This window comes from Grampus griseus (genome assembly GCF_964374135.1).
Source record: "Grampus griseus genome assembly, chromosome: 2".
NCBI classification, from domain to species: domain Eukaryota; kingdom Metazoa; phylum Chordata; class Mammalia; order Artiodactyla; family Delphinidae; genus Grampus; species Grampus griseus.
In genome coordinates, this window is record NC_139018.1 from 42889240 (window position 1) to 42915742 (window position 26503).

At 35.2% G+C, this 26503-nt stretch overlaps 1 protein-coding gene across 1 annotated transcript; it reads right to left on the minus strand.

Moving 5' to 3' along the window:
- Nucleotides 1-1925: 1925 nt before the first annotated feature.
- Nucleotides 1926-26081, minus strand: ACTR10 (actin related protein 10). Its single transcript, XM_082648878.1, has 13 exons — nt 25936-26081; nt 23728-23800; nt 21756-21838; nt 20402-20510; nt 18658-18765; nt 16351-16418; nt 16002-16081; nt 11752-11787; nt 8075-8154; nt 7922-7995; nt 5304-5385; nt 3655-3856; nt 1926-2345 (listed from the first exon to the last, which is right to left on the minus strand). Exons 1-13 carry the CDS (start codon nt 26010-26012, stop codon nt 2164-2166), a joined length of 1254 nt encoding a protein of 417 aa, XP_082505004.1. The 5' UTR covers nt 26013-26081; the 3' UTR covers nt 1926-2163.
- Nucleotides 26082-26503: the final 422 nt, after the last annotated feature.

The following is a 26503-nucleotide window of genomic DNA, read 5'->3' on the forward strand; positions in this document are numbered from 1 at the left end:
ATTCCTGGCCATCCCACTGGTGGGTTTCAAAGTTAAGAAATGGAGCTTTGTTCTTATGGAACTTACATTCCAGAAAGGAAGATAAAACCTGTATAGAAACAAATACAAGGTGAAATTGTAAGTGCCTCAGTTACAGATAATGTGCTTATGAGAGAGATCACTACCTTGGGGGAAAGGGTGCTGTGGAAAGCAGTAAATCCCAGAGGGCAGAGGGGTCTCACTTTAGGAATGAATATATTGGGAAACTGGATGGTAAAACTGAATTTTCATAGTTTTATTCACTGGTTTAATATGGCTTTCAAGTTCTTTGTGATTTAATCCTAAATTATAATTTGCAATGCTTCATCTCAATGCTTTATTTTGTGTCGAGAATTCAGTTCACATAGCCTGGAGTAACCCCCAGTTATTGAAATTCTCCTCATCCTTCAGGAACAAGGTCAAAAGCCTCCTCTATGAAGGCTTCCTTGGCTCCCTGGTTAGAAATAACTACATCAGCAATAAGCAATTGATCCCTTTATGGCACACACCACACTGTTTATCGTCACCTGTGTACACATCCACTTCTGCTAACCTGCAACCCCTCTAAGGGCAAAGGTCCATGTCTTCCTGTTGCAGCAGTTATAGAATCTAAAACTATACTAGGTACGCAGTAGAGAGTCAATAAATACTGAATGAATCTTAGTTTGGGGCTACTAAAGTAAGATTACATGGTGACAAAGTAGAGCTAGTAGTATTTTTTAAAGTAATATACACACACATACACACATGCACACACACACACAAATGAATCCTTTCCTATTTTTTTTTTTAATATATTTATTTTATTTTTGGCTGTGTTGGGTCTTCGTTGCTGCGCGCAGGCTCTCTCTAGTTGTGGCGAGCAGGGGCTACTCTTCGTTGCGGTGCCTGGGCTTCTCACTGCGGTGGCTTCTCTTGTTGCAAAGCACAGGCTCTAGGCACGCAGGCTTCAGTAGTTGTGGCTCGCGGGTTCTAGAGCGCAGGCTCAGTAGTTGTGGCGCACAGGCTTAGTTGTTCTGCAGCATGTGGGATCTTCCCAGACCAGGGCTCGAACCCGTGTCCCCTGCATTGGCAGGTGGATTCTCAACCACTGCGCCGCCAGGGAAGCCCCAATCCTTTCCTGTTCTTAATGCCAGGAACCAGCTCTTTCAAGTGTGACTTGGTGTTGGTATCTTCATACATAAATCATATAGCAAAAGTAGGAAGGATCCAGAAAAAGGACAATCAAAATGATTGAACTATGAGTAAAAATGGACTTGGGATATATAGTCTAGAAAATGTATAAATTCATAATCGGTCTTCAGGACTATGAGCATACGTACGCATATATTTCCCATCTTCATAGGTATTTAGAAAGAATGAAACCAGCAAAATTCTCGTAAGAGGCAGTTCATTAAAAACAAAGGAAGAAAAACAAACAAAAATAAAAATTAAATAATGACTGAGTACATATTTCAAAGAACCCCTGCCTTAGAAGATAAAAAGCACAAAAGATTAAAGACATTATGAATACATGTTTATAAAGCAGTTTCATAAAAATGCATAAAATGAGTATCTCCGCATAAAAATGAAATATCTTTTTTCTTAGCAATTCATAAAATAAACTGTAAAGTTAAAAAGTGAACATTTCCCCATTTTCCTTACCAAATGCTTAACTATGCTACCCAACATTCTCAGCCCAAAAGTAGCATAATTATAACATGGACACAAACATCAAAACAAAAGGATTTTAAGACACAGACCCATGTTAATACTTGAAATAACTGGAAAAGGTAACATTATTCTTTAAATAAAATAATTGTTGAACACAATGAAATTAATGAAGTCTCCAATGCCCAGGACAGATTATGTGAATTGTGGAGGGACAATGTTTTTGTTCTTTTTGAAAAATGAACTATGCAACAAACTTCCAAAATTAACTGCTTTACTATATTTTATTGATATAAATACAACTAATTTCAATAAGCATCAGCTACCATTCTACCATTACACCAAAGGCAAAATGATTAAATACTAATGTGAAGTATAATTACAGAAACGCTTGCACTTCTACTAAAGTCATCTCTAACACCACCCTATATACTTTGTACAGTTTGCTTGTAATTGATATTTGAAAAGAAGCAAAGCTGAATTTTAATCAAACTTTCATTTCTCAGTGGAAAATGCTCTCTTCATCAGAGGTGGTTGAGCCTTCCCGACATCAAACATCATTTCCAAAGGTGGGTTATTAAGAGAACACCAATCAGGTATACGGCCTGTCTGGTTATAATATTCCTTTGAGACTGAACGGCTCCCAAGTATGTCTTGCAGTGCTCCAAAAATAGCTCCTGTGTGGTAAACATATTTTTATAGCTGATATGAAAACTTTTACTGGAAAATTTTATGTACACATACATCCACTTCATTATAAGACAAGAGAGAATAGGTAAAATTCAGTAATGCATATTCACAGTCTTCAAATTAATTCCGGTTAAGTTGTTCTATATCCTATATTTTGAAAAACAGGCTAAGCCATAACTCCTGTGTTGAAACTAACTTAAATGTTCTAAACTAGATTATAGTGAAAATGATAAGTATTACTGTGTTTAAATGCAGGTAGAGTGAGGTAGAGTAAGGTGGAAAGTATTTTCAACTCTGTGTAAACACAAGAAATAATAATCTTAGTTTTCTTTGCCACACTCTAAGATTATATGTCAGTAAAAAAACAGCAGTGCAAAACTCAATAAGCCAACCATAGTATCCTAAGAGTCTATGCTGAAGACCTTATAAAGACCCGCAAGGCAGTTTCAAAAAAATAACTTAGTGACCAAATCCATTCTTCCTAGATCAAAATTACGTTTTGACCAAATTCTACTTTATAAGAAATATAATACGTATCAATTTAAATCTCAAGACTTGTTTTTTCTCTCTAAATGATCCTGATACCTATGAGCTGTAACTGCATCATAAGACACATATCAGAACTTAACACAAATATACACATCTATGATTGTTCTCTCTTCAAAGTAATCTCTTTATTAGGCTATTTCCGTATTTCAATAAAACTATAAAACTATCATTTCCTAAAACATTCAATAAACTCAGTCACAAAATATAGTGTAATTATAAAATAAAGAGATCAGTTTTCATATATGGCTCACAAATTAGCTTTGTAAGGAATTAAAACAAGGGTTTTAAGCAATGGTAGCATAATTAAAATAAATGCATAGCTATCACTATCATTATGCGGGATGACTTTAATTGGACAGAGTTCACTGAAAAAAAATAGAAGTGCAAATGATAAGAGAAATAAGTATATAATTCTGAAAACTAATAATTTAAGGAAAAGTAAATGTTCAAAGAAAATTATTTAATAGTTCTATTAGTTTACTAAGTACACAATTTTGAACAATGAATCATCTGTTCTAATATAACCATTAGTAATGTCATTCAGGAACCAATTACTATATAATCATTATTTTTAAAAGTGAAATTCTTGGGAATTCCCTGGCAGTCCAGTGGTTAGGACTCCACACTTCCACTGCTGGAGTGCCTGGATTCAATCCCTGGTCGGGGAACTAAGATCCCGCAAGACACGTGGTATGGACAAAACAAAAACAAAGACAAAAACAAAAAAGAAAAAAAAGCAGTTCTTACCTCCCAACCAGGCTACACAATTAGCCTTTGCAGGTGGAGTATGAATTCGGAATGTCTTGGTGCCAAGTATTTTTTTATATTTTGGTTTTTCTACCAAATACCTTATTTCTGCAAGTAGTCTGTGGAGGAATCCTGGCAACATAGACGTGCCACCTATGACTACCAAGTTCTCTGCTAGTTGCTTCCTAGTGTCTATTGGGCACTGTTATTAAAGAGAAAGAAAAAAAGAATTAACTCTAAATAATGCTTCATTAAATTTAAGAAAATATACAGATTATTAGGTGATCATTTGTATTACAAAAAAGGGCCACAGCAAGGTTTCTTTTCTTTAATTAATTAATCTATTCATCTACCTATCTATCTGTCTTTGGCTGCACTGGGTCCTCGCTGCTGTGTGTGAGCTTTCTCTAGTTGTGGCGAGCGGGGGCTACTCTTCATTGCAGTGTGTGGTCTTCTCATTGCAGTGGCTTCTCTTGCTGTGGAGCATGGGCTCTAGGTGCATGGGCTTCAGTAGTTGTGGCACACAGGCTCAGTAGTTGTGACGCATGGGCTTCGTTGCTCCACGGCATGTGGGATCTTCCCGGACCAGGGCTTGAACCCGTGTGCCCTGCACTGGCAGGAGGATTCTTAACCACTGCGCCACCAGGGAAGCCCTTTTATCTTTTTGTTTTTTTAATTGGGGTATAATTATTGTACAATGTTGTGTTAGTTTCTGCTGTACAGCTAAGTGGAGTTCCCTGTGCTATACAGCAGGTTCTTATTAGTTATCTATTTTATAATATTAGCGTATATATGTCAATCCCAATCTCCTAGTTCATCCCACCCCTCAAAAAGGGCTACAGCAAGGTTTCTTTAACAAGAGTTTTTCAAGTGGCAAATAAACCCCATGATAATATTATCATGTACTTACATAAATCCTTAAAGATTTAAAAAGCTAATAGTGTAGACTTTTAAATTCCACAGGGAATATAGTAGTAATATGGGAGTATTCTCATTTTCAGGGTAGAATGACTGAGCTGAGCAAAGAACATGAGAAGAAATAACTTTTCATTTCTCTTTTAGTAAGGAAAACATGTGGAAACCTGATTTTTCTAAGGTACTATATCCACTATATCCAAAGCCTGTTATCGAGTGGGAAGGTAACATTCTTAGAAAAATTGTTTCCACATCAGTTCTCTCTAAGCATCAGGAATGTTACAGTCCTTCAATGATGTTATGTTTTTCATAAAGTCCTCAAGTAGAGCCATAGAGGTAGACAATATCTCCCAAAGTGATAGTATTTTATAGGAGTTCTATGGTCCCACAGTCATTAAACAAAAGAGACATATACCTTCTGGAATGAAAAACTTAATACTACACAAACCTACATTTGAAGAAACTACAAGCCATACTAGGAACAAAATAAAAATCTGTTATCGCTGTCATGGAAAAAATGCATGATGTGTCTATAGAACGTATTATCCCGGATTTGAAATGTTGTGGGTACCATATATAAGTGCCAAAGTAAAACTCATTAACTATAAAACTTCACATAAAAGCTAAAAAATGTAACTAATGGCTAAAATTAAAAATACAGACAATATGATTTTTAAAATTTCTCTGTAAAGGGCTGTATTCATAAATTGAAACCTTTTACAAAATAAAAGTACCTGCATAAGGGAATCCAATATTAAAGTGGCAACTGATTTCTCTTCATTATCTTGCTCAAAAAGGATTTCCACAACCGAATCTCTAATGAGATTAAAAAGTGTTTTGTTGGCATCACATAATATGACATAGTACATACCATTAGTTCTACTGACATATTTTTAGGTACCAGTACTATATTAATGTAGAGTAATGGTTAAAACACAAGGTGTTTGCATTTGTAAATGAGAAAAATAATAGCACTTGCCTCACAGGTGTTGTGATAGAGATTCAATGAGTTAATAGAACAGTGCCTGGCACATAGGAGGTACTCCCTAAGTACTAACTATAACTATTATTATTATGTATAGATTTACAAATATTTTGTCCACCTTAAACCTAATAACAGAAAAGGAGCGAAATTCTGTAATAGTTGGTAGAATTCAACAAGCAGATCAGTAGTGATACAACAGATTTAAAACCAAACAAGACCCTCCCCCACCCAGCCCAAAGTATTTCTTTGTTTTTAAAAACAATACATGGCAAAGATGGCTAGTTGCCTAATAAAATACTCATGTGCCTGTTCATTTTCAAATTAAAAGATATAGAACTATTAGGGTTATTTTTGGTAGCACAAGGAAGATCTTTGTTGTGATGGAATAGTTCTATATCTTGATCGTGGTGGTGCTGATTATGGAAATCTACATGTGATACAATTACACAGAACAATATATACACATTGCACCAATGCCAATTTACTGGTTTTGATATTGTACTATAGTTACATAAGATGTATCCATTGGGAGAAACTGGGTGAAGAGTACATGGGACCTCTCTATATTATCTTAGCAACTTCCTGTGAATCTGTAATTATTTGAAAATAAAAAAAGATAAAACTCCTATAAGCTGGATACAATGCCCCTCCCCAGTTGAAACACTGTATTTATCAGCCTCCCTTGCAGCTAGATATAGCTAAGTACCGGACAATGAGATGGAGGCAAAAGTAGTATGTGGGACTGCTAGGAAGTCCACTTTAAAAGGAGAGGAAGCATTTTTCTCTTTTCCTTCCTAGGATTGCATGCTTGAAACACGGATGGAATAGCTAACTTTACCAACTACCCTGGACCCCAAGGACAAGGGCTACACCTCAAAGATGATAGGTGGAAGGAAGCTTGGGTCACTGGTAGCAGTTATCATACCATCCTTGGACTATCTACCTCTGAACTTCTTTTAAATGACAGACAAATTCTATCTTGTTGAAGCCACTATTTTCAGGTTTGTATAACTGGTAAACTGAACCCTAACCAATGCAATATAAAGCTATACATATACATACAATATCTTTTAAAATAAAACGGGGACCATACTATGCATACTACTTTAAAGATTTTTGAATCTTTTTCAAAACATAAAATTCTCTTCCTGATATTCAACCTACTTCCTAACTGTCGATTTTGTTAGTACAGTATACTGAGGTCTACAGTATGCTGAACACTCACTCACTCACAGTTAGTTAGCCACTTGCCTCTATGCCTGCGTACTTTTGCTTCTACCAGTTGAGCTAAATACTCACAAAGCATCAGTTTTCTTTTTCCAAATCTTTGTCAGTTAATTTGATATTGAAATGACATAATTTAACAATTATCACTTAAGCAATGAAATATTATGGTAGAAAATAAACACTTATTTTCTTCTCTTATTCTGGGCTCCACTAAACAATCAGGAGAAATTTTTACGTAGTAAATTAGTGAATATAACTTAACTAAAAGGTAAAATGATAAAAACTTACTACCAAAAAGTGTTACATTCTGACTTTTTTGTTTCCCCAACCTACTATCTTTAACATCTGTATATTTATGTTCATCCTTCTAGTATCTCAACCTCTATGTTAATTATCTCAAAATCTAACAGGATCTTCTATATTTATATAATTCTTTTCTGTGCATCTTCTAATATTTTACAGATGAAACTTTTATAATACAAATTTTATATAGCTTGGGTATAAACAAAAATTACATTGTTACCAATATAATCATGTAAGTCCTTGACAACTTATATTGCATCATCAGACCGAATAATGAATAATAAAAAGGTGAATTACTAACTGCTCCTAAAGATTTAGTATATTTGGAATAATGCATTCTTTCTAACAAGACAATGTTTTAAAGCAGGAGTCAGCAAACTATGGCCTGCAAGCCAAATCCAGCCCACTGTCTGTTTTTGCAAATAAAGTTTTATTGGAACACAAGTCATGCTCACTCATTTACACATTGCCTATGGCTGATTCTGCACTCCAACTGTACAGCTGAGTAGCTGCAACAGAGACCATATGGCCCACCAATCCTAAGGTATTTACCATTTGGTCCTTTACAGAAAAAGTCTGATGAATCCTGTTTTAAAGTATCATACTTTATTCTCCATCTCAACTAATGGTTGATTCTGAATTACTTTGAAGAACAGAAAAAAAATTTTTTTTAAGTTTTAAAACATTAAAAAGTCGAATAATAAAAATAAACACGAATGATGAGGCTTAATGAAAAACACATAATTATTAAATCAACAATACTAAAGGCTTATACAAATATTCAGGCCAAAAATTTATTTCAGTTCATTAATTTGCTCATAAAAATTAAGGTCTAACCTGATTGATCCAAGGACATGTAAAATCTTCTCTCCATCTAATGGGTAGTCAACATTTGGAGGTGGTGAGGGACGCTGAAATATAAGTATCATAAGCATAAGTATACAAATTACAACCTCTGAAAAAAAGAATATACATTTATTTTTAGCTTACCTCAGTATTCCCATCAATATTAAATTTTGCTGCTTGGATTTTTAGTCCACGCTTCAGATCACTAACAAAGCAAGTGCGCACTTAAAAGAAAAGGAGACACTGTTATGGTTTGTGATTGAATCAATGTCCCACTTAAAACAATTCTATTCAAGTGGACATGTTAATCATCTGTTCCTTCCGATTTTACAAACTGTCTGTCTTTAGTTGTTATGGTTTGTGATTGAATCAATGTCCCAGTTAAAACAATTCTATTCAAGTGGACATGTTAATCATCTGTTCCTTCCAATTTTATAAACCATCTCCGTCTTTAGTTAGCTTATGACAATTTATACACATATAAAAAACTTTTCATTCACTGAGGAATCATAAGACATGTTCCATGTTCGTCTTCCACAAAGCCACATTAAAAAAAAACAAAACCATATTTGAGGAAACTTATGTTCTTTGATATTCCTTGTATAAAGAGTACCATAATAAAAATAAATTTTAGCATCATGAAAATGTAGCCATTCTAATTGAACAGCATATCTCTTTGAACCAGATTGATTTATATCTAATCTTACTTATCTATCCTATTCTTTTTTAAAAATGTTGGTTGGTCAGAACACAAAGCTAAATTTTGGTCTTAGTTACAGTAACACTCCTTAGTTTAGGGTTTTCTGGCATGATAATTTTCTCCCTCTTGCACACTATATCTTCTTTTCTTTCACTATGAACATTTATTCTTTTAAAGATTATTTCTGTTGCAAAGTACCTTTTATAATAAGCGGGTGCAAATTATTTTCAGAAATAGGTAAGGAATAAAAAATTTTTTCAAGTAGAGACAAAATTGATGTTGAGGGACTTCCCTGGTGGCTCAGTGGTTAAGAATCCGCCTGCCATTGCAGGGGACATGGGTTCCAGCCCTGGTCCAGGAAGATCCCACATGCCACGGAGCAACTAAGCCCGTGCACCACAACTACTGAGCCTGCACTCTAAATTCCACGTGCCACAACTACTGAAGCCCGTGTACCTAGAGCCTGTGCTCCACAACAAGAGAAGGCACTGCAATGAGAAGCCAGTGCACTGCAACGAAGAGTAGCCCCTGCTCGCCACAAATAGAGACAGCCCATGTGCAGTAATGAAGACCAAATAAATATATTAATTAATTTTTAAAAATTGATGTTGAGAGCAAGAAATCTAATGATTTGGTTAATGACTTGCAAAACATGCTGACATAAACATATATTATACAAAATTCTTTTCATTTACTAATTCAAAATATATTTGTTAAGAATCTACAATATGCCAAGAACTGTATAGCGCAGGAAACTATATTCAATAAAATCTTGTAATAACCTATAATGGAAAAGATTCTGAAAAAGAATATATATAACTGGGGACTTCCCTGGCAGTCCAGTGGTTAAGACTCTGTGCTCCCAATGCATGTGTTTGATCCCTGGTCGGGGAACAAAGATCCCATAGATTGCATGGCACAGCCAAAAAAAAAAAAAGAAAAGAATATATAAAGCTGAATCAGTTTGCTGTACCCTGAGACACTGTAAATCAACTATACTTCAATTTAAAAAAAAAGAGTTTACAATATGCTAATATGCTAGACAGTAAGCTACGTGCTCAAGTTACTTACATATTTTATACTTTAAGTCCTCATAACTAAGCAAGGTAAATACTTAGACGTCAACATCTTACATACTTGGCATATGAAGGTGTTCTTCTTTAAGGAAACCAAATTCACTGAATTAAAAATCTAAGAACAGATAAATTACACTTAAGGATTTTAAAATAATTGAAAAAAATGTAGGTACTACATAAGTAACTAATATAAATGAGTGGGCAAGAGTATGTGTACGTATTGCATATTTGTTTTTAATAGAAACGGGTTCCTACTGTACATATTATTCAGCAACATGCTTTTTCCCTTAATACATTATGGATATCCTTCCAAATCAATACATCTAGCTCCTCCTTTTAAAAAGCTATATGGTGGGACTTCCCTGGTGGTCCAGTGGTTAAGAATCCACCTTGCAATGCAGGGGCAACTAAGCCTGTGCACCACAACTAGAGAGAACCCACGCGCCGCAACAAAAGATCCTGTGTGCCGCAACTAAGATCCGACGCAGCCAAAAATTAAATAAATAAATATTTTAAAAAACAAATAAAAGCTATATGATATTCCTTATTATGAAGTCACCAAATTTCATTCAACATATGTCAGAATGCTTTCCAAAGAGTTTAATTTTCAATTCTTACTAATAGCAATATATTAATTTTCCCATAATCTCACGAATACTAAATGTCTATCTTTCAAATTTTTGCCAATCTGATGTTTCCCTGGGTAATGGGAAAGTTGAACATCTTTTCACAAGATGGAAGCTATATGGAAAGAAACATTCCAAGGAATTATCAACTGTTACATCATGGGGGATAGGACTGGAAGAACAAAAGGGAAACTATTTATTTCACTTGAGATATTTCTGTATTATTTGAGCTTTTGCAATAAGCATGTACAAATGACTGAAATTTTATAATAACTGAAGAGATTTTAGATAATTATACAACATAAGTAAGCAATATAATGAAGAACAAGATCCATTTTGCAGCCCTAGGTCTAACCCTACCTATTGTGTGACACTGATATTTCAGGGACCCAATTGTACCAGATTATCTCCAGGTCCCATTTAACTTTAAAATCCATTATTGTCTAATTCTCTATTAAATATTCTAGAGTATTAATTTTACATGACACTTTCAGTAATGAAGAACATTACATTATAGTTTAACTGCTTTTCCTTTTAGTGAATCAAAATACCAGAAAACTCAATTTAAATATTATCATAAAAATACACTCTAGCAAAGGAGAAGTAACATATCTTATTAAAGTGAATCTAATATACTTTACCCAACTGTAGAATTTCTGAAGTCAGTAAAATGACTGACCTTATAAAAATGACCTTTAAAATACTAGAGTTTAAAAAAATGCTAAACAACATAAAATCAGTGGCTTTCATAAGTAATGTAACTGTTAATTCATACTGTGAAAACTACTAATTCCCTAGTAACTCTCTATACTCTATCATTGAGAAGTTACTTCAATAATATATCAGGCTTCCCTGGTGGCAGAGTGGTTGAGAGTCCGCCTGCCGATGCAGGGGACACGGGTTCGTGCCCTGGTCTGGGAGGATCCCACATGCCGCGAAGCGGCTGGGCCCGTGAGCCATGGCCACTGAGCCTGCACGTCCGGAGCGTGTGCTCCGCAACGGGAGAGGCCACAACAGTGAGAGGCCCGCGTACCGCAAAAAAAAAAAATAAATAAAAAAATAAATAATAAATAATAATAATACATCAAAAGTAATGCCAAAAGGGAATTCTCTGGTGGTCGAGTGGTTAGGACTCCATACTTTCACTGCCGAAGGCCTGGGTTCAATTCCTGGTCAGGGAACTAAGATCTTGCAAGCCACATGGTGTGGCCAAAACAAAAAAGTAATACCAAAAGCTTCCATAAATCTGAAGAAAAACCAATATTTTATTTACGTTATTCTATAGCCTAAATGTTAAATATTTTTAGGATATTACATTATGAATTTAATATATTTTATATCTGTGTAAATACTTAGAAACACTTGCCCTCCAAATGAATACTTAATGATGAAGGGGACAAAAATGGGAACTTAGTTTACCTTTAATGTCCTCCAAGATACCTTCTGGAATTGAACCTAAAACAGAAATTTTTATTTAGAACTACAGAACTTTATAAGCAGAAACAGTCTGTAAAATTGCATTCACATTTCCATTTTCCATTTCAGCAACCTAAAAAAAAATTTAAAAGTACCATAATTTTTTAAAAGCCAAATAAAAAAATCAACTTTGCTTTTAGGGAAGAAACTTCAGCATTCGAAGCCAAGCCAAAGCACGGAAGTTGAAGCCAGATGTGCACAAGGTGCTGAAGAAAGTCACTAATACTCATAAATTTGATAAAAATAAGACCTTAAAAATATCATAGAATAATTGGCAGTAGATAGGAATTGACCAAGAAAATATTTTCTACCATAAAAAGATTTGCTGGTTATCTGTGTTAAAGTACTTAGAAGAAATGGTAGGGATTAAACATGAGCTATTTACTTTTCTTTTACAAAAAGTGAAGTTTCAAGTTTGCTTACCTTTTCTGTGATAATAAATGACTGTCAGTGACATGCTAACCTAATACATATTTGTAAAAAGGATCACACACAGACTTTTAATTTTTTTCAAGGTAAACGTGACATTTTAAAAAATGAGTGAGAAAGTAGCTATTCAGAGAAACCTATATAATACAGGATGACTTTAGAAGATAGTATTTGCATATGTTACCACTGTTATGTGATTTTGTTGCCAATAAATCTAGGTTTCCAAGTCAGACTCAGAAACAAAGTTTTCTAACTTTAGAATCTTCTAAACTCAGAATTTTTAACTCATTGTTAAGTATGTAAGAATATTCTGATTGATCTGTAAGAACAAATTATATCAATGAAGACAGAAATTTATAGCTACAAAAGGAATCATGATTTAATAAGGGTAATCAGGCACTTCTTCCATCTGGAGCTACGTATCTTGTTAGCTACATCTTTACGTTATGACAGCTACTGAAACTAAGAATTAAGATAAAATTAAAACCACACTTTCAAAATGTTAAGCCATAACTTTTTAAAAATAATAAACAATATTTAATCACATTGCTTTTCTGAGAGGGAGCAAAAAAAATTTACCATTAGTAAGTATGACTTGAGAATTATTATTTTACCTTTATTATATTGTCCTTTCCAAATTCTTACCTCTGTGTTTTGTAATATAGTAATAATGATACACATATAGTTTATAAATAAATATAGACATAAATATGTATTGCAGGTACAGGCTCAAAATTTTTTTACTATGCGGTCAGTGTGTGATCAAAAAGTTTGAAGACTCCTATTGTTAAATGTTAAAATTTATCTCACAGGGGGATAAAGATTTCCAAAATGATTTAAACCTGGCTATGAATAGATAAGAGAAATGTAACTAGATTATAAGAACCTGCAAATTTAAGAATAAGTGCTAAAAACCGTAACTTTTCACATGTGCTAAACTCTCTCTAGGAATATTCAAATAAATTCCAACATGTGCCAGAGACATTTGGTAATACGAAAAACAGTTTTCTTTAGGCAACATGGAAGGCAGGCTTCAAAATAAAGGGCTTATTTTAGCTGGGCGTAGATGGTGCTTTGGGAAGGGACTTTTCAATCTTAGGGAATAATCACAGCCATTTAAACTTTGCAAATGAGGAGTAGAAATAAGAGGCATTCACTGGCTCTGGCTTTGAAAAATCATATTTAAATTTCAGCTAATTAAGGAGAATAAGAAGTACAATATTTTATATATAATTTACTTTTCAACCGTACACTTTTCAAATCAATGTACTTAGGTTAGTCTTTGTAAGTTTTAAGGTAGTATATTCATTCTTTTTTGAACTAGGTTCTAAATACTAAATGAAAGAGGCTCATTCAAAGTTCACTTAAGGATATCCCAGTATATGTAAGACTTATATCTAATCTTTGCTAAGGACCTTGACAAGAGATATTTAAAATACATTTGCATTTCTGATCCTCCTAAGTGGATCCTTCAGCAAACAGTGATATGATTTAATTCCTCAATTATTAGGATTGCAGACTCAAGATTTTTGGGGCATATGAGAGGGAAAGATTAGAATCACAGCCCAAGACAGTTGGTTAAAGAAAGGGGTGTCCAAGAACATACAGTTTAGAATTTTAAGGAAATGTCATAGTTTTAGTGAAGAGCTTCATTAAAAACATCTGGGAGACTTCCCTGGCGGTCTAGTGGTTAAGACTCCGCGCTTCCATTGCAGGGGGCATGGGTTCGATCCCTGGTCTGAGAACTAAGATCCTGCATGCCGTGGCATGCCCACCAAAAAAAAAAAAAAAAAAGAAAACAAACTTGGGATGCTACACTAAACTTATTACCTTTGGATATCTTTTATTAACTAACTGTCATCATGATATACTAAAAAGGTAACAAAGTTTATCTGGAATAGAAAAATAATAATCTGATCTACAGAATGAAGAATGTGCTATTATCTTACCTACCTAAAGAAGAACAGGAAAACAATATATGCAAGGATAAATGTCCTAACAACCCACCTTTCTCTTTCCAACATTTATTCAGTGCCCAGGCACTTGAAAAATAAATAAGACACGGATTCTCAAAGTCTATTGAGGGAAACAGTTATCAGGTAAATGAGGCTGTTATATGTACTATAATAAATACTGCTGAGGGTGTAACAGAGAAGGGAGCAATTTATTCTGCTTAGGGAAAATGAGGAAGGTTTCACAATCAAGATGATCTTTCAGTTGAGTCATGTAGAGGGATCAAAAACCCAAATAGGTAAAGAAAAACATCCCAGGTAAAGAAACAGTATAAATGAAGGCACAGGGTTGTTGAAGAACAATGGTGCCAGGAAGATGTATGAAATTTACTGTAGCTGAAATAAGGTGCAAAGGGTTGAGTTTAGTAGTTAAAGCTAAGAGGTAGAATAAAGTCGGATTGTGAAGAAACATGCATATCAAACAGATAATTTGGGTTTTAACCTGTGGAGGCCAGCAAAAATTCTCAAGCAAAAGAGAAATGTAATCAGATTAATTTTGTGAAAGTTATTCCTGCTAACAGTGTGAAATAGACTAAATGGGTCCAAAAAGCAGGCTCCTGTAATAATCCAAGCAAGAAGCAATGAGGGCCTAGTTGACGTCTTTGTTTTCAGATGTTCTGTGTTGTGGAGGACAGAAAAAAAAAGAGATGAAAAAGAGATTTCTGAGGGAGAATTGAAAGGACTGATAAACTCCCAGTTATCTAAAATGGGAGCTCAGTAAGATATTATCTTTATCTAACCATGATTTGTTAAAATGAATTTAGGGAAAGAGATAATGTATTTACTTCTGGAAGTCTTAAGTTTGAGGTGCCGAGAGGGATGCCTAGTTTATATCTAATAATCAATTGGAATTATGAATATGAAGTTTAGAAGAAGGGTTGGGCCCAGTGATACACTTAAGAACCAACGGCATATTGATGTAGCTGAAGTTACGGGAACACATGAGATCACTTTTAAAAAGACAGTAGGAAGAAAAAAAGGAACAAAAAATAAACCGCTAGAAGAATATCAGCAGAGAAAGCAAGAGCAGAGGAAATTAAGAAGGAATACTTGGAGAAATAAGAGAAAACCATAAAGGAAGAAAAGTCCTGAAAACGAAGGGAAGAGATAATAACAAGAGTATATGACAGGGCTTCCCTGGTGGCGCAGTGGTTGAGAGTCCGCCTGCCGATGCAGGGGACACGGGTTCGTGCCCCGGTCCAGGAAGATCCCACATGCCGTGGAGTGGCTGGGCCCGTGAGCCATGGCTGCGGAGTCTGCGCTCCACAACGGGAGAGGCCACAACAGTGAGAGGCCCGCGTATCAAAAAAAAAAAAAAGAGTATATGATAATCCAGATGCAAACTATTATATATAGGATGGATAAACGACAAGGTCCTACTGTATAGCACAGGGAACTACATTCAATATCCTGTGATAAACCATAATGGAAAAGAATATGAAAAAAGTATATATATGTATAACTGAGTCACTTTGCTATGCAGCAGAAATTAACAACATTGTAATTCAACTATACTTCAATAAAATTTTTTAAAAAAGAGTATATGATAATCCATAATGTCAAAAGTTCTGGAAAGAATGAATAAAATTCAACTACTGGATTTGGTGATTAACAGCTCAATGATGACCTTATAATTGGAGCCATGTCACCAGAGTGATGTGAGAAAAAGAGAATAGCTATGCAATGGGGGGGGGGGGGAATGAGTTGAACGAAAAGGGAATGTAAACCACTCAAAGTTTATAATGATTTTACCCATCACAGAGGGAAGGCTCTGTTCTTTAGCAGCACCTGTGTCAACAGTACATTGTTCCAATAGTTGAGTTTCCAACTCCCTGAAGATTAAAAAAAAAAAAAAGTTACTGGAATTACAATAATGCAACTGATATCCTTTTCTTATTTAATACTTTTACTTCATAACAGATCATGATGCTTTAAATAAAAGTGGTTTTACCCTTAAAAGATGAATATACTCAAGGCTAGTAAAGAATGGAATAAATAACATTAAATGTCCATACTACAAGTCCTCTATTGATCACTGTAAAAAAAATTTGCATTTTTTTGGCACAGGTGAAGCAAATGTGCTAAATGCCAAGAAACTTACTTGTGAAGAGCTTTTCCTCCTAGGGGGAGTGCCCCCCAACAATTTAGTACTGGGATTCCTTCATATATCTATAAGGTAGTCAAGGGTATTACTATTTTAGGAGGTAAAATGTGTTTCCCTCAGTATTTTCTTCACCTCTGCATTATTGTTCTAAATCAGCTTGGCTGGCAAATTCTTATTTCTTTTTTTAAAAAGAGTTACAGAAAAATCAGAGTCTTTTTCCTTCTCCAAAGAAAACAGTTAAACATATACATACACACATATATACACACACACACACACACACACAGAATTCATTCGTTAGAGCTTGGGTGTCCAACAATGTAGCCACTGACCACATGTGGCTATTGAGCACTTGAAATATGGCTGGTCCGAATTGAGAGGTGCTGTAAGAATAACCTCCACAGCAAACACAGAAAACTTAGTAATTAAAAAAAAAACCTGTAAAATATCTCATTATAATTTATTATATTGACTATATATTGAAATGATAGTATTTTAAATACATTGGGCTAGATAAAATACACTACTAATGGCCTCTCCCGTTGCGGAGCACAGGCTCCGGACACGCAGGCTCAGCGGCCATGGCTCACGGGCCCAGACGCTCCGCGGCATGTGGGATCTTCCCGAACCGGGGCACAAACCCGTGTCCCCTGCATCAGCAGGCGGACTTTCAATCACTGTGCCATCAGGGAAGCCCCTGAACTTTTAAAATTTGTAGCTCTTAGAAAAATTTTAAATTACGTATGTCTCACACTGTATTTCTATCAGAGCTGAGAGGACAGTGGACAATACTGTACTGTGGGTTTGCTACTTTATTTTATATATTGTTTTTGCTGATGTTTCATAAGTACATTATTTATGAAAAAGAAAAAAGTATATTGTTAAGAGCACTGGCTTTGGAGACAAACATGGGTTTATATCTTGGCTATACACTTAATATTAACTTGGGTCAACTACCATCTCAACTTTCAATCATATAATGAAGAGAATAATACTTTTGTTGCAGGGACTAACATACAAAATACTTTATATTTAAAAAAGCTATTGCCTAATTTAGTTCTTTAGGAGCTAATGATTCTTGATTTCCTTCCCATGAGTACTTCTTCTAATAAATACACACATAGGTCTCAAAATTGCAAAAGTCTTGCATTTATGTACTTCAAACTCCTTTTCAAATGTAGCAAATGTCTACTGTAACATTTCTAAGAGATGTTTACCTATACTCTACTTAAATTCTTATAATGATGGGGAATGGACCAGTTTATAGTCAGTAATTTCATTGTGGAACAGCTTAAATTACTAGGGAGTTCTTCCTAATGGCAAATGATATAAAAACTACAGCACTTACTGTGCAATTTACGTGCTAGGTCTTATGCTAAATATTTTACATACATTATCCCACTCAAGATACACAATGCCCTTATGAGGCGGAATTATTATAATTCCCATTTTACAGATGAGGAGACTAAGCCCAAAAGAGATTAAGCTACTTGACCAAAATCATACAACTAGAAAGAAGCTTAGCTGTCATACTGCCCCCATCATAGCCTCAGGAAATAGATTGAAAAAAAAAATCTATTTACTTTCCCACAGTGAGCCCTTCAGCTATTTGAAAGCAGATTTCACGTTGCCATTTAAGTTTTAACTTTTGATTTAACTTTCTCATTTATTTTTTTTAATTTTTTTATTTTTATTTATTTATTTTTCATTCCCCTATTCTACACTCCCTCTAGCCCCTGGTAACCACTAATCTACATCTGCCTTTTTTTCTTTTTCTTTTTTTTTTTTGACGTGGACCATTTTTAAAGTCTTTATTGAATATGTTACAATATTGCTTCTGTTTTATGTTTTGGCTTTTTGGCCGTGAGGCATGTCAGATCTTAGCTCCCCAACCAGGGATCGAACCCGCACCCTCTGCACTGGAAGGCAAAGTCTCAACCACTGGACTGCCAGGGAAGTCCCTAACTTTTTCATTTCTGTTTCCAGTTATTCTTCATATGATCTTTTCTTAGAACTTGACTATCCTACCCATCTTCTTTGACACATCCTAATTAGCGGATATTCCTCTTAAAAACTGAACGTAATAGGTCTGATCTCTGGAGTTTATACTGGGACCAAGTCATAATGACAATTTCTACAAAAAGTAAATTTAAGTCTCACAATCCTGTGAATTTTTTCCATATATGTCATATTTGTACATGATAACCCAAAATAGCTTGATGCAACAAAAACAATTTGTAATAAGCCTAATTATTCTAAAGTAGAGTAAAAACTGCAAAATTAGCTGGTTTACAAAAAAGATACAGGTAACACCAGGCTTTCCCTATATCCACAATCCAGGACCATGGCAGAGTTTATCCCAAGTGTAAGAAGAGCCATTAGATGACTTGGAGCAAGCAAGACAGATGGAACCTAGAAAACAACAAATCCAAAACAACAACAAAACCAGAATGAATGTCAGTAGTTGAAGGTGTTTCCCTTACATTTCAAATATATTTGAAAAAATTCATAATTATGATACCTACTCAACCATTTTATGGCACTAAATTAAGAATTAGATGAGTTATTTGAATTTACACAATAAACAAAATACACTGTAACAAATAGAAACACTCTTTAAGTTCTCTAAGTCTTTTCATTCTGAAATGACAATTATGAAGCATTTTAATTAATTCAGTTCTCTTTTGGAGGGAAAACTGAAAAGGATAAAAGAAGAGGTCCAGAAACATACATTCAAAGGAAGATGCTAAATTTAAAAAATAAAGAGATGCCTTTATCATCAAAATAGAAATAGAGAAGAAGAATTCTTGATTGTCCTCATTCACAAAGTTCACAATATGAACTATATTCTAAAAATATTATAATATAGCAGTTAAAATTAAATTGAAGAACTACAAAAATCCTTAGCTCTAAGTGACATTTTTCAGTGAAAATTTGCCAGATCTGGTGACATCCCAAATATCAGGTAAATATTCAATCAAAATATGGAAGTCCATAATAACCAAGTGGCAAACAAAATAATGGCTATATTTCCTTTATCTAAGTACAGCAGGTATTCTGGTTATACACCACATAAGCATACTAACATAAATATAACTAAAATGCTAAGTTCAAGTAAAAATACAGAAAATCATCTATTTTATTCAGGTAAGAGCTAAAGTGACTTCCTGCTGTGTTTTGTGTTCTCCCTATTGCAAACCAAATTCCTGAATTAGTGACATCAGTAAGTACAGGAGGGTATGTAACCTGTTTCTCTGTGCCTGTCTTACTAAATTATAACTTAGAAATATTATCTGCCCTTATCTCATAAATACATTGTGATTTTTGATATATTTTGTGTTCAGTAGAATGTATGAAAATTACATTTACATGTGATTAATTTCTTATATACTATACACATTTTATACATTCTTCTAAATTGCTGAAAAACTCTAAATTCCTAAGGCAGAGATTTTTTTAAAAAGTTAAATAATAAAGATTCTGGCCTACTATGAAATATAATCATTTAAGTCATAATTTTGGTCTTTAAAATAATCTTGACTCCTATAAAATGAAAGCTACAAGTAATATTACTAATATCAAGATATAAGAGTCACTCCTGGCACTGCCCACTTACTCTATGGGAGACATTATTTGAATACTCCATTTAAGGGGAATTTAAAGCCTAAAATGAAAGAATTGGAGAATTTAGAACAGTCAGCATAACTAAACAATGAAAACTAGAAAAGACCTGGAAGAAAAACATCAACTTCACAGCACAGAATATAACTTTTAATTTCAGAAAGAAGTCCCCAAACTTAAAACCTGTACTAAACTAAACAAACAAGGGAAACAGCAATAAAAAGAAACCTTCAATTATCTAAGTATTAGATGAAATGCTTATTACGCATGAAGTAACCACACAAAGAAAGAAAATAAACGGTCAATTTGTAAAGGATTCAGTTTATTTTGTCATCCAATTCCTCTTTCCAATGAAGGAAATAAAATGAGGACCTTTTAGTCTAAGCTTTGAGTACGTACTAAAAACAACAACATAAAAAACAGGTACCTCAAAATACTTGAAAAGAACACGAGTGAGTGTCTCTCTGAAGTGGGAAGGACATAATACCGACTCAATAACCACAACTCTGCGGTCTCTGGGATTCACCAATAGATGCCTGAAAAGTGATAGTTTTGTTTTAAAAGTAAATAAAAGTTTGTATTTATTTTGGTACATAATGCAACTTGTTAAGATTAGAGAAATCGTACCACCTTCACTTAAGAAGCTTTACAACAAAAAGACATCTTCATTTTATTATCTGTGAAAGATCACGTTTTCATTTTTTAAATGTTTTAAAATTTTTTATTCAGTTTTGAAAGGTTATTTTCCATTCACAGTTATTACAAAATATTGGCTCTATCCCTGTGTTGTACAATACAGCCCCGAGCCTATCGTACACCCAGTAGTTTGTGCCTCCCACTCCCTCACCCCTATGTTGCCCCTGGTAGCCCTTAGTTTGCTCTCTATATCTGTGAGTCTGCTTCTTCTTTGTTATATTCACTAGTTTGTAGTATTTTTTAGATTCCACAAAGAAGTGATATCATATAGTGTTTGTCTGTCTCTGTCTGACTTGTTTCACTTAGCATAATGCCCTCCAAATCCATCCATGTTGCTGCAAATGGCAAAATTTCGGGGTTTTTTTATGGCTCAGTAGTATTCCATGGTATATATCAATATATATGCCACAGAAAGATAACATTTTTGAACTCTTACTACGTGCCATGTACTGTGTCAGGAAATTTACATCTATTAACTCGTTTATCTCAGAAAACAAAAACTATAGCCTATTATGAATACTGAGTTGAGCCATTAAAAAGATATTTTCTTTTTTTAAGCTACAAAAGTAGTATATGCTCACAAGACTCCAAATGTTATAGAAGCTTATAACTTGGAAAATACAAAAATACCATATACCTCTACTACCCAGAAACTTTCACTTACAGCAGTTTATAGATTTTCATTATTGTGTATGTATACGCATATATTTTAACAAAAATATTCATTCCATAAATGTTGTTCTGCAACATGTTTTCAATTATCAGAATATCTAAGACATCTTTCTGTATCAGTACATATAGATACAGAACTTTTTAAATGACAATATAGTGTTTCACTATATGGATGTACAATAATTAAATTATCCAATCCTCTTTATTAATAGACATTTGACTTATTTTCAATATTTCCTTATTCTTGCTAGTTTCCTAGTCTTCAAATATATTTTTGAAAAGATCGAAAATAAGAAAGTTAAAATGGCAATGGAAATTAACCTTTTTTTTGCATTAGAAATAATACAACCACGTATCAGTAGGATGGGCACTAGGAAAAGCTGGGGGGCGGGGGAAACACAATTGCATTTTACCTGAAATACAGTATGTGGATGAATTCCTTTAGGTAGGAATATAATTCTTCTGTATTGATATTATATTGTACAACTTTGATAGGCTATAAAAAATTAAAATGATTTATTAATTTATAATAATAAAATAATCTCAAACTAAAACATGCTTATTTATTTTTCTAATGGATTTTCTAAATAATTTGTATTGAGAATAGATACAAACATCAAATATAGATTAATCACTTAAATTAGAAATGTTTAAGAACTGGCATGTCCAAGATGACAAAATGTTTTGGTTTATGGAATAAAAATCTGTGTCCACAGTAAGTAAAGAGCTGTACTCATCACATTTTTCTTCCATCTGACATTATTTTGGCATCACCGATAAAAAGCAGCATCAATTAAAAAGCATCAAAGGCTTCCTCAAATACTCCAGACTTGGTTCAGTCCCTGTTATTTACTCCCAAAGCATTGACACTTTTTCTTTTGTAGCATCACCCCACTTAATTACTTGTAAAATGTCTACCTTCCCATTAGACTACAAACTCCATGGGGCAAGAACTACTTCTGGCTTGCTATGATATATCCTCCTTCAACTGATACAGTGCCAGGAACAAAGTAAACAGCTCATAAATATGTGTGGCAAAAATGAAAACATGCATCATTAGCACTAAAGTAAACCCTACCAAACCATGGGTGCTAAGTCAACACTAACACATCACAAGGGCTCCATTTACTGTATCTTGCTCCAATATGTGCTTTTATGAAAACAAATATGCTCATATTTGTTAAATAAGGGAATAATGTCTATATGATGTGAAGGTTGTACAGTTCATATTAGGCAAGAGGAGCTGAAATGATGACAGCAGAGTTATAACCTTCATCAAGGTAAAGAAAGTCATCAACTCACTGGTCACACAAATCAGCATTCTTTCAGATCTATTTTTAAAAAGTTTAAATGATCCCGTGTACCAGGGGCTCCCGTAACAGAGTGGACCCCTTCAAGACTCTTTATTGGGCTGCATTTCTTCCTGGTCCCACCTTAACAACAGCCAGAGAGGCTCAGAGCTCATTTTTATATCTGCATTGTCTCAGCACCCACCAACCAACAGTTTCAATTATTTCATTTTATTTTAAATATCCCCAAGAGAGTTTCCAGCCACACTCAATCGCAACTCAAAGCTATTCCAATTTTTTCCTGAGGTATTAATTTTTGTTTTTCTAATGCTCGGATTACAAAGTTTCATGGGTTTTAAATAATCTACCCCAACCTACTTTTCCCCAAAACCTGTTTTTGTTTGCTATCAAGAAGAGGTTTTTCAGGAATGCAAATATTAAGTTATGGTAGAAAAATCTGTATTTGATTTTACAGGCAAATTTTATGGCATGTAAAATTATTCTTTCTATTGTTCTACAATTCCTACTCTACAAAATTAACTTCGGCAAGACTTGCTTTTAAAAACTGTGTTTTTCACAGGTCTTTTGAATTACAGATAAAGAAATGAGGACCTGGCTCATATTCTGAACAGGGTAAGAATAAAATGATTCCATAATTACATTACAAGGCTCAGGCAATTATTTTATTGAGCTCAAAAACTTTCTCTTAATGTTATATAATTTCATTTATATACATTAAATAGAAAAAGCAAATCTATAAGACAAAGAACATCCGTGGTGGGCTCGGGGTGGGAATGGGGATTAACTATAAGTAGGCATTAGTGATGCTACTGGAATGACAAAAATGTTCTAAAACTGAGCTGTGGTGATGGCTGCACAACTTGATATATTTACTAAAAATCACTGAATCGCACACTTAAAATAGATGAATTTTACGGTATGCAAAATTAAACCTAAATAAAGAATCAAAAAAGTTTTCTTGGAATACAGTCTAAGCTATACATTTAGCACTGTTCTAATCAATCTTATTTAAAGTCACATTTAAAAATATTTTACAGTACAGCATTTATTTTGCTAATTTGTCATAAAAAAATACCTTAGGCATGCCAGCTTTTTTTATCACACTAGGAATTATGCATCTTGGACCAGTTTCTCCAGCAAATCCACATCTACAAATAAACAGAAAATTGAAACAATTCAAGTTATTATAACATTCTTTTTATATATTTGTCACAGAAACAAGTTTTTCTGTATTTTTTTTCAAAGTAGTGGTCACAAAAACAACTAGAAACATCTCTGATGTATTCAAAGGGACAAAAAAACTAAGGAAAAGTTAATACCATCTATTCATAATTATGTATTAAAGGTAAAAAATAAAATTGTTTCAAATTAGTGACAGTGAAATAAACCAGTGTATTATTTTAGGGTCACATTTACTTTTTTTTCTGTTTTTAATTTTACTTGAATTTTAGGTAACACATCTCTACAGTCCTGAATCTGTACTCCACTATCTGACTTCATGTCTATAATTCATGTTACTCATAATTCCATCATTCTAATATCAACTTCCATATTGATGCATTTCCTTTGGTCTAGTTTTTAAACTATGCATATGTGACATAATTATAATCACACTGTTCACACATCATGAATTCATAAAATAAGATTCTGCCCATATTGTTAGTCTTCACTGCTATCATTTTTTAAATTGCATAAAATATTTCATCCCTTTTAAAAAACTATTCTCCTTTCTAGAGTATTTAAGTATTTCCATTTCTGTTTCACGTAAAACAAAACTTTGCTAAAAATGTTGTTAAAAAGGATTGCCATGTAAGTTTAGTCTTAATATCTTTCCTTGTCCTGTCTGGTTTTCAGTACTGCTCTCCTCCTATTCCCAAATAGCTCTCTCCATCTTCTTTTAGTCACATCCCCATGTTTACTTGACTTGTACCAGTGCTCCTCGAATTCCCCAGGATGCACAAACTCATCTTATCACCCTCCTGTTGTCTTTGTCAATAACCGTCCTCCTATATAGTAGTTCCATTTCTCATTTCCACAGCGTACCTAAAATAATTATCTTTGGGTGTCAGCCTCAAAGTACTTACTATGGTATTTAAATAAACCTTTAAAAATAAATAAAAATCTATAATTATGGGAGCATCTTGCTTAGAACAGTAAGAGAATAACATGAACCAAGGACTATGTTTAATCCAATTCTGGAGCACCTGAAGTCCAATTTTCCTGTTTTTTTTTTTTTTTTTCTTTGGCAGCACTGGGTGTCTTGTGGGATCTTAGTTCCCCAACCAGGGATTGAACCTGACCCTCGGCAGTGAAAATGCCCAGTCATAACCACTGGAGCACCAGGGAATTGCCTCCAATTCTTAAATAGGCTCTTTTGACCACTTGTTCAACAAATAGTTATTAAACACATACTACATGTCAGGCACTGTTCAGAGACATACAAAATTTTTTCAAATGTTTCCATTTCAGATAGAAGATGCAATTCTGGCTGTCACGTTCCTTTTTCTTGAGAGCAGTACAAGGGCTCTCAATCCGGAGTCCAAGGACCACTGCGATGGTCCACCAACCCCTGAAATTGTGTGCAAATATTTTAAGGTTTGTGTATTTGTGGCTTTCTTTCGGTCGTCAAAGGGATCTATGCCATCCAAAAGGTTGAAAACCACTACTCTAGTGTTTACAAGTTGCCTTTTAAAATGTTAAATTTCCTAATCTAAGAGTTGGTGGGTGGGAGCAACGAAGACTCTCCAGAGAATTATCTATAGGGTTTCAGTTTTTCATGCATTCAGCCTTCCTAATTCGACTTCCTACTCTTGGGAAGCAGTAGCCCTGCCTTAAACATATTTGAATTTCCAACACCAATAGCATCTCTTTTCAATAAATGCTTAATAACGGAGGTCGTCATCAAGCATTACAGTTCGGTTGCCACCTCCCTAAGCAGATAAAGCCAGATAAGCGGGGCCTAGGTCATCGCTGTCATCCCCTGCATAGATGACCCCAAAGAGTCCGTTCAGTTTGGGGTGACGACCGGGGCAACAACGAAGGCAACTTTCCCGAAGCCTCCTGGGCCTCTCCAGGAGTCAGAACCTGACCGCTCCACCGGATTCCTGGGATTTGCATCGCCCACGGTGTAAGTAACAAGGGCCGTCATTTGCGGGTCCTGGGGGAAGAAGTGGAGACGGAACAAGCCGCCTCTGGAGCCTGCGACGAGGACCCGGGCTGGGCCTGGGGCTCGGCTACCCGCCCTCCCCTCGGGACGACTGCAGCTGGCGCCGCGGCCACTCACTTGGTAAAAGACTCTCCCAGGTCTATCACGACCGCCGTTTTCTCTCCGCCGCTCCCCAGGCCCTCGTACAGCGGCATGGTAGTAAACAAGCCGGTAAGGAGACGGGCGTAGCCAGACCTCGGCTGCCAACAGCTCTCGGCTCTCGGGGGCGGGGCTGGGGCGACGGCGCGCAGGTGGTGGCGACGGCGGGGGCCTCGCGTGGCCGCGGCGCACGGGGCCCGGGCTGTCCCTGGCTGTGCCTCACTCCGCGTCGGGCTTTGAACCCTCGCAGGAGCTCGCGTCCCGGGGACTAGGAAGGTACGGGTGCAGGCAGCTGCTGATCTAGATGCGGGGGATGCAGAGGACCGAGGCGATCAGGCGCGCCGGGTGCCCCGAGTTGGGGCGGAGTCAACCCCTGGGTCCTTCCCTCCGGACACGCCCTCAAGTGGCGCAGGGGCTGGGGTCCTTTCGAGAGCTTCTGTGGTTAGATCGCTGAACCTCTCCATTGCAGAGGACGCTGAGAGAAGTCACAACCCCAAAAGCTTTGATTCCTGCAGTCTTGGGACAAAATTTGCTGTGCCAGGTGTTT

Bases quoted from the DNA above. Each gene is read 5' to 3' on its own strand.
- ACTR10 (XM_082648878.1), bottom strand. From the start codon at position 26,012: ATGCCGCTGTACGAGGGCCTGGGGAGCGGCGGAGAGAAAACGGCGGTC. The intron at 20,511-21,755 runs GTAAAATGCAAT...ATCACTTTTCAG, and splicing joins ATCCACATACTGTATTTCAG to GCATCTATTGGTGAATCCCA. The intron at 18,766-20,401 runs GTACCTGTTTTT...GTTGTTTTCTAG, and splicing joins TTCTTTTCAAGTATTTTGAG to GTTCCATCTGTCTTGCTTGC.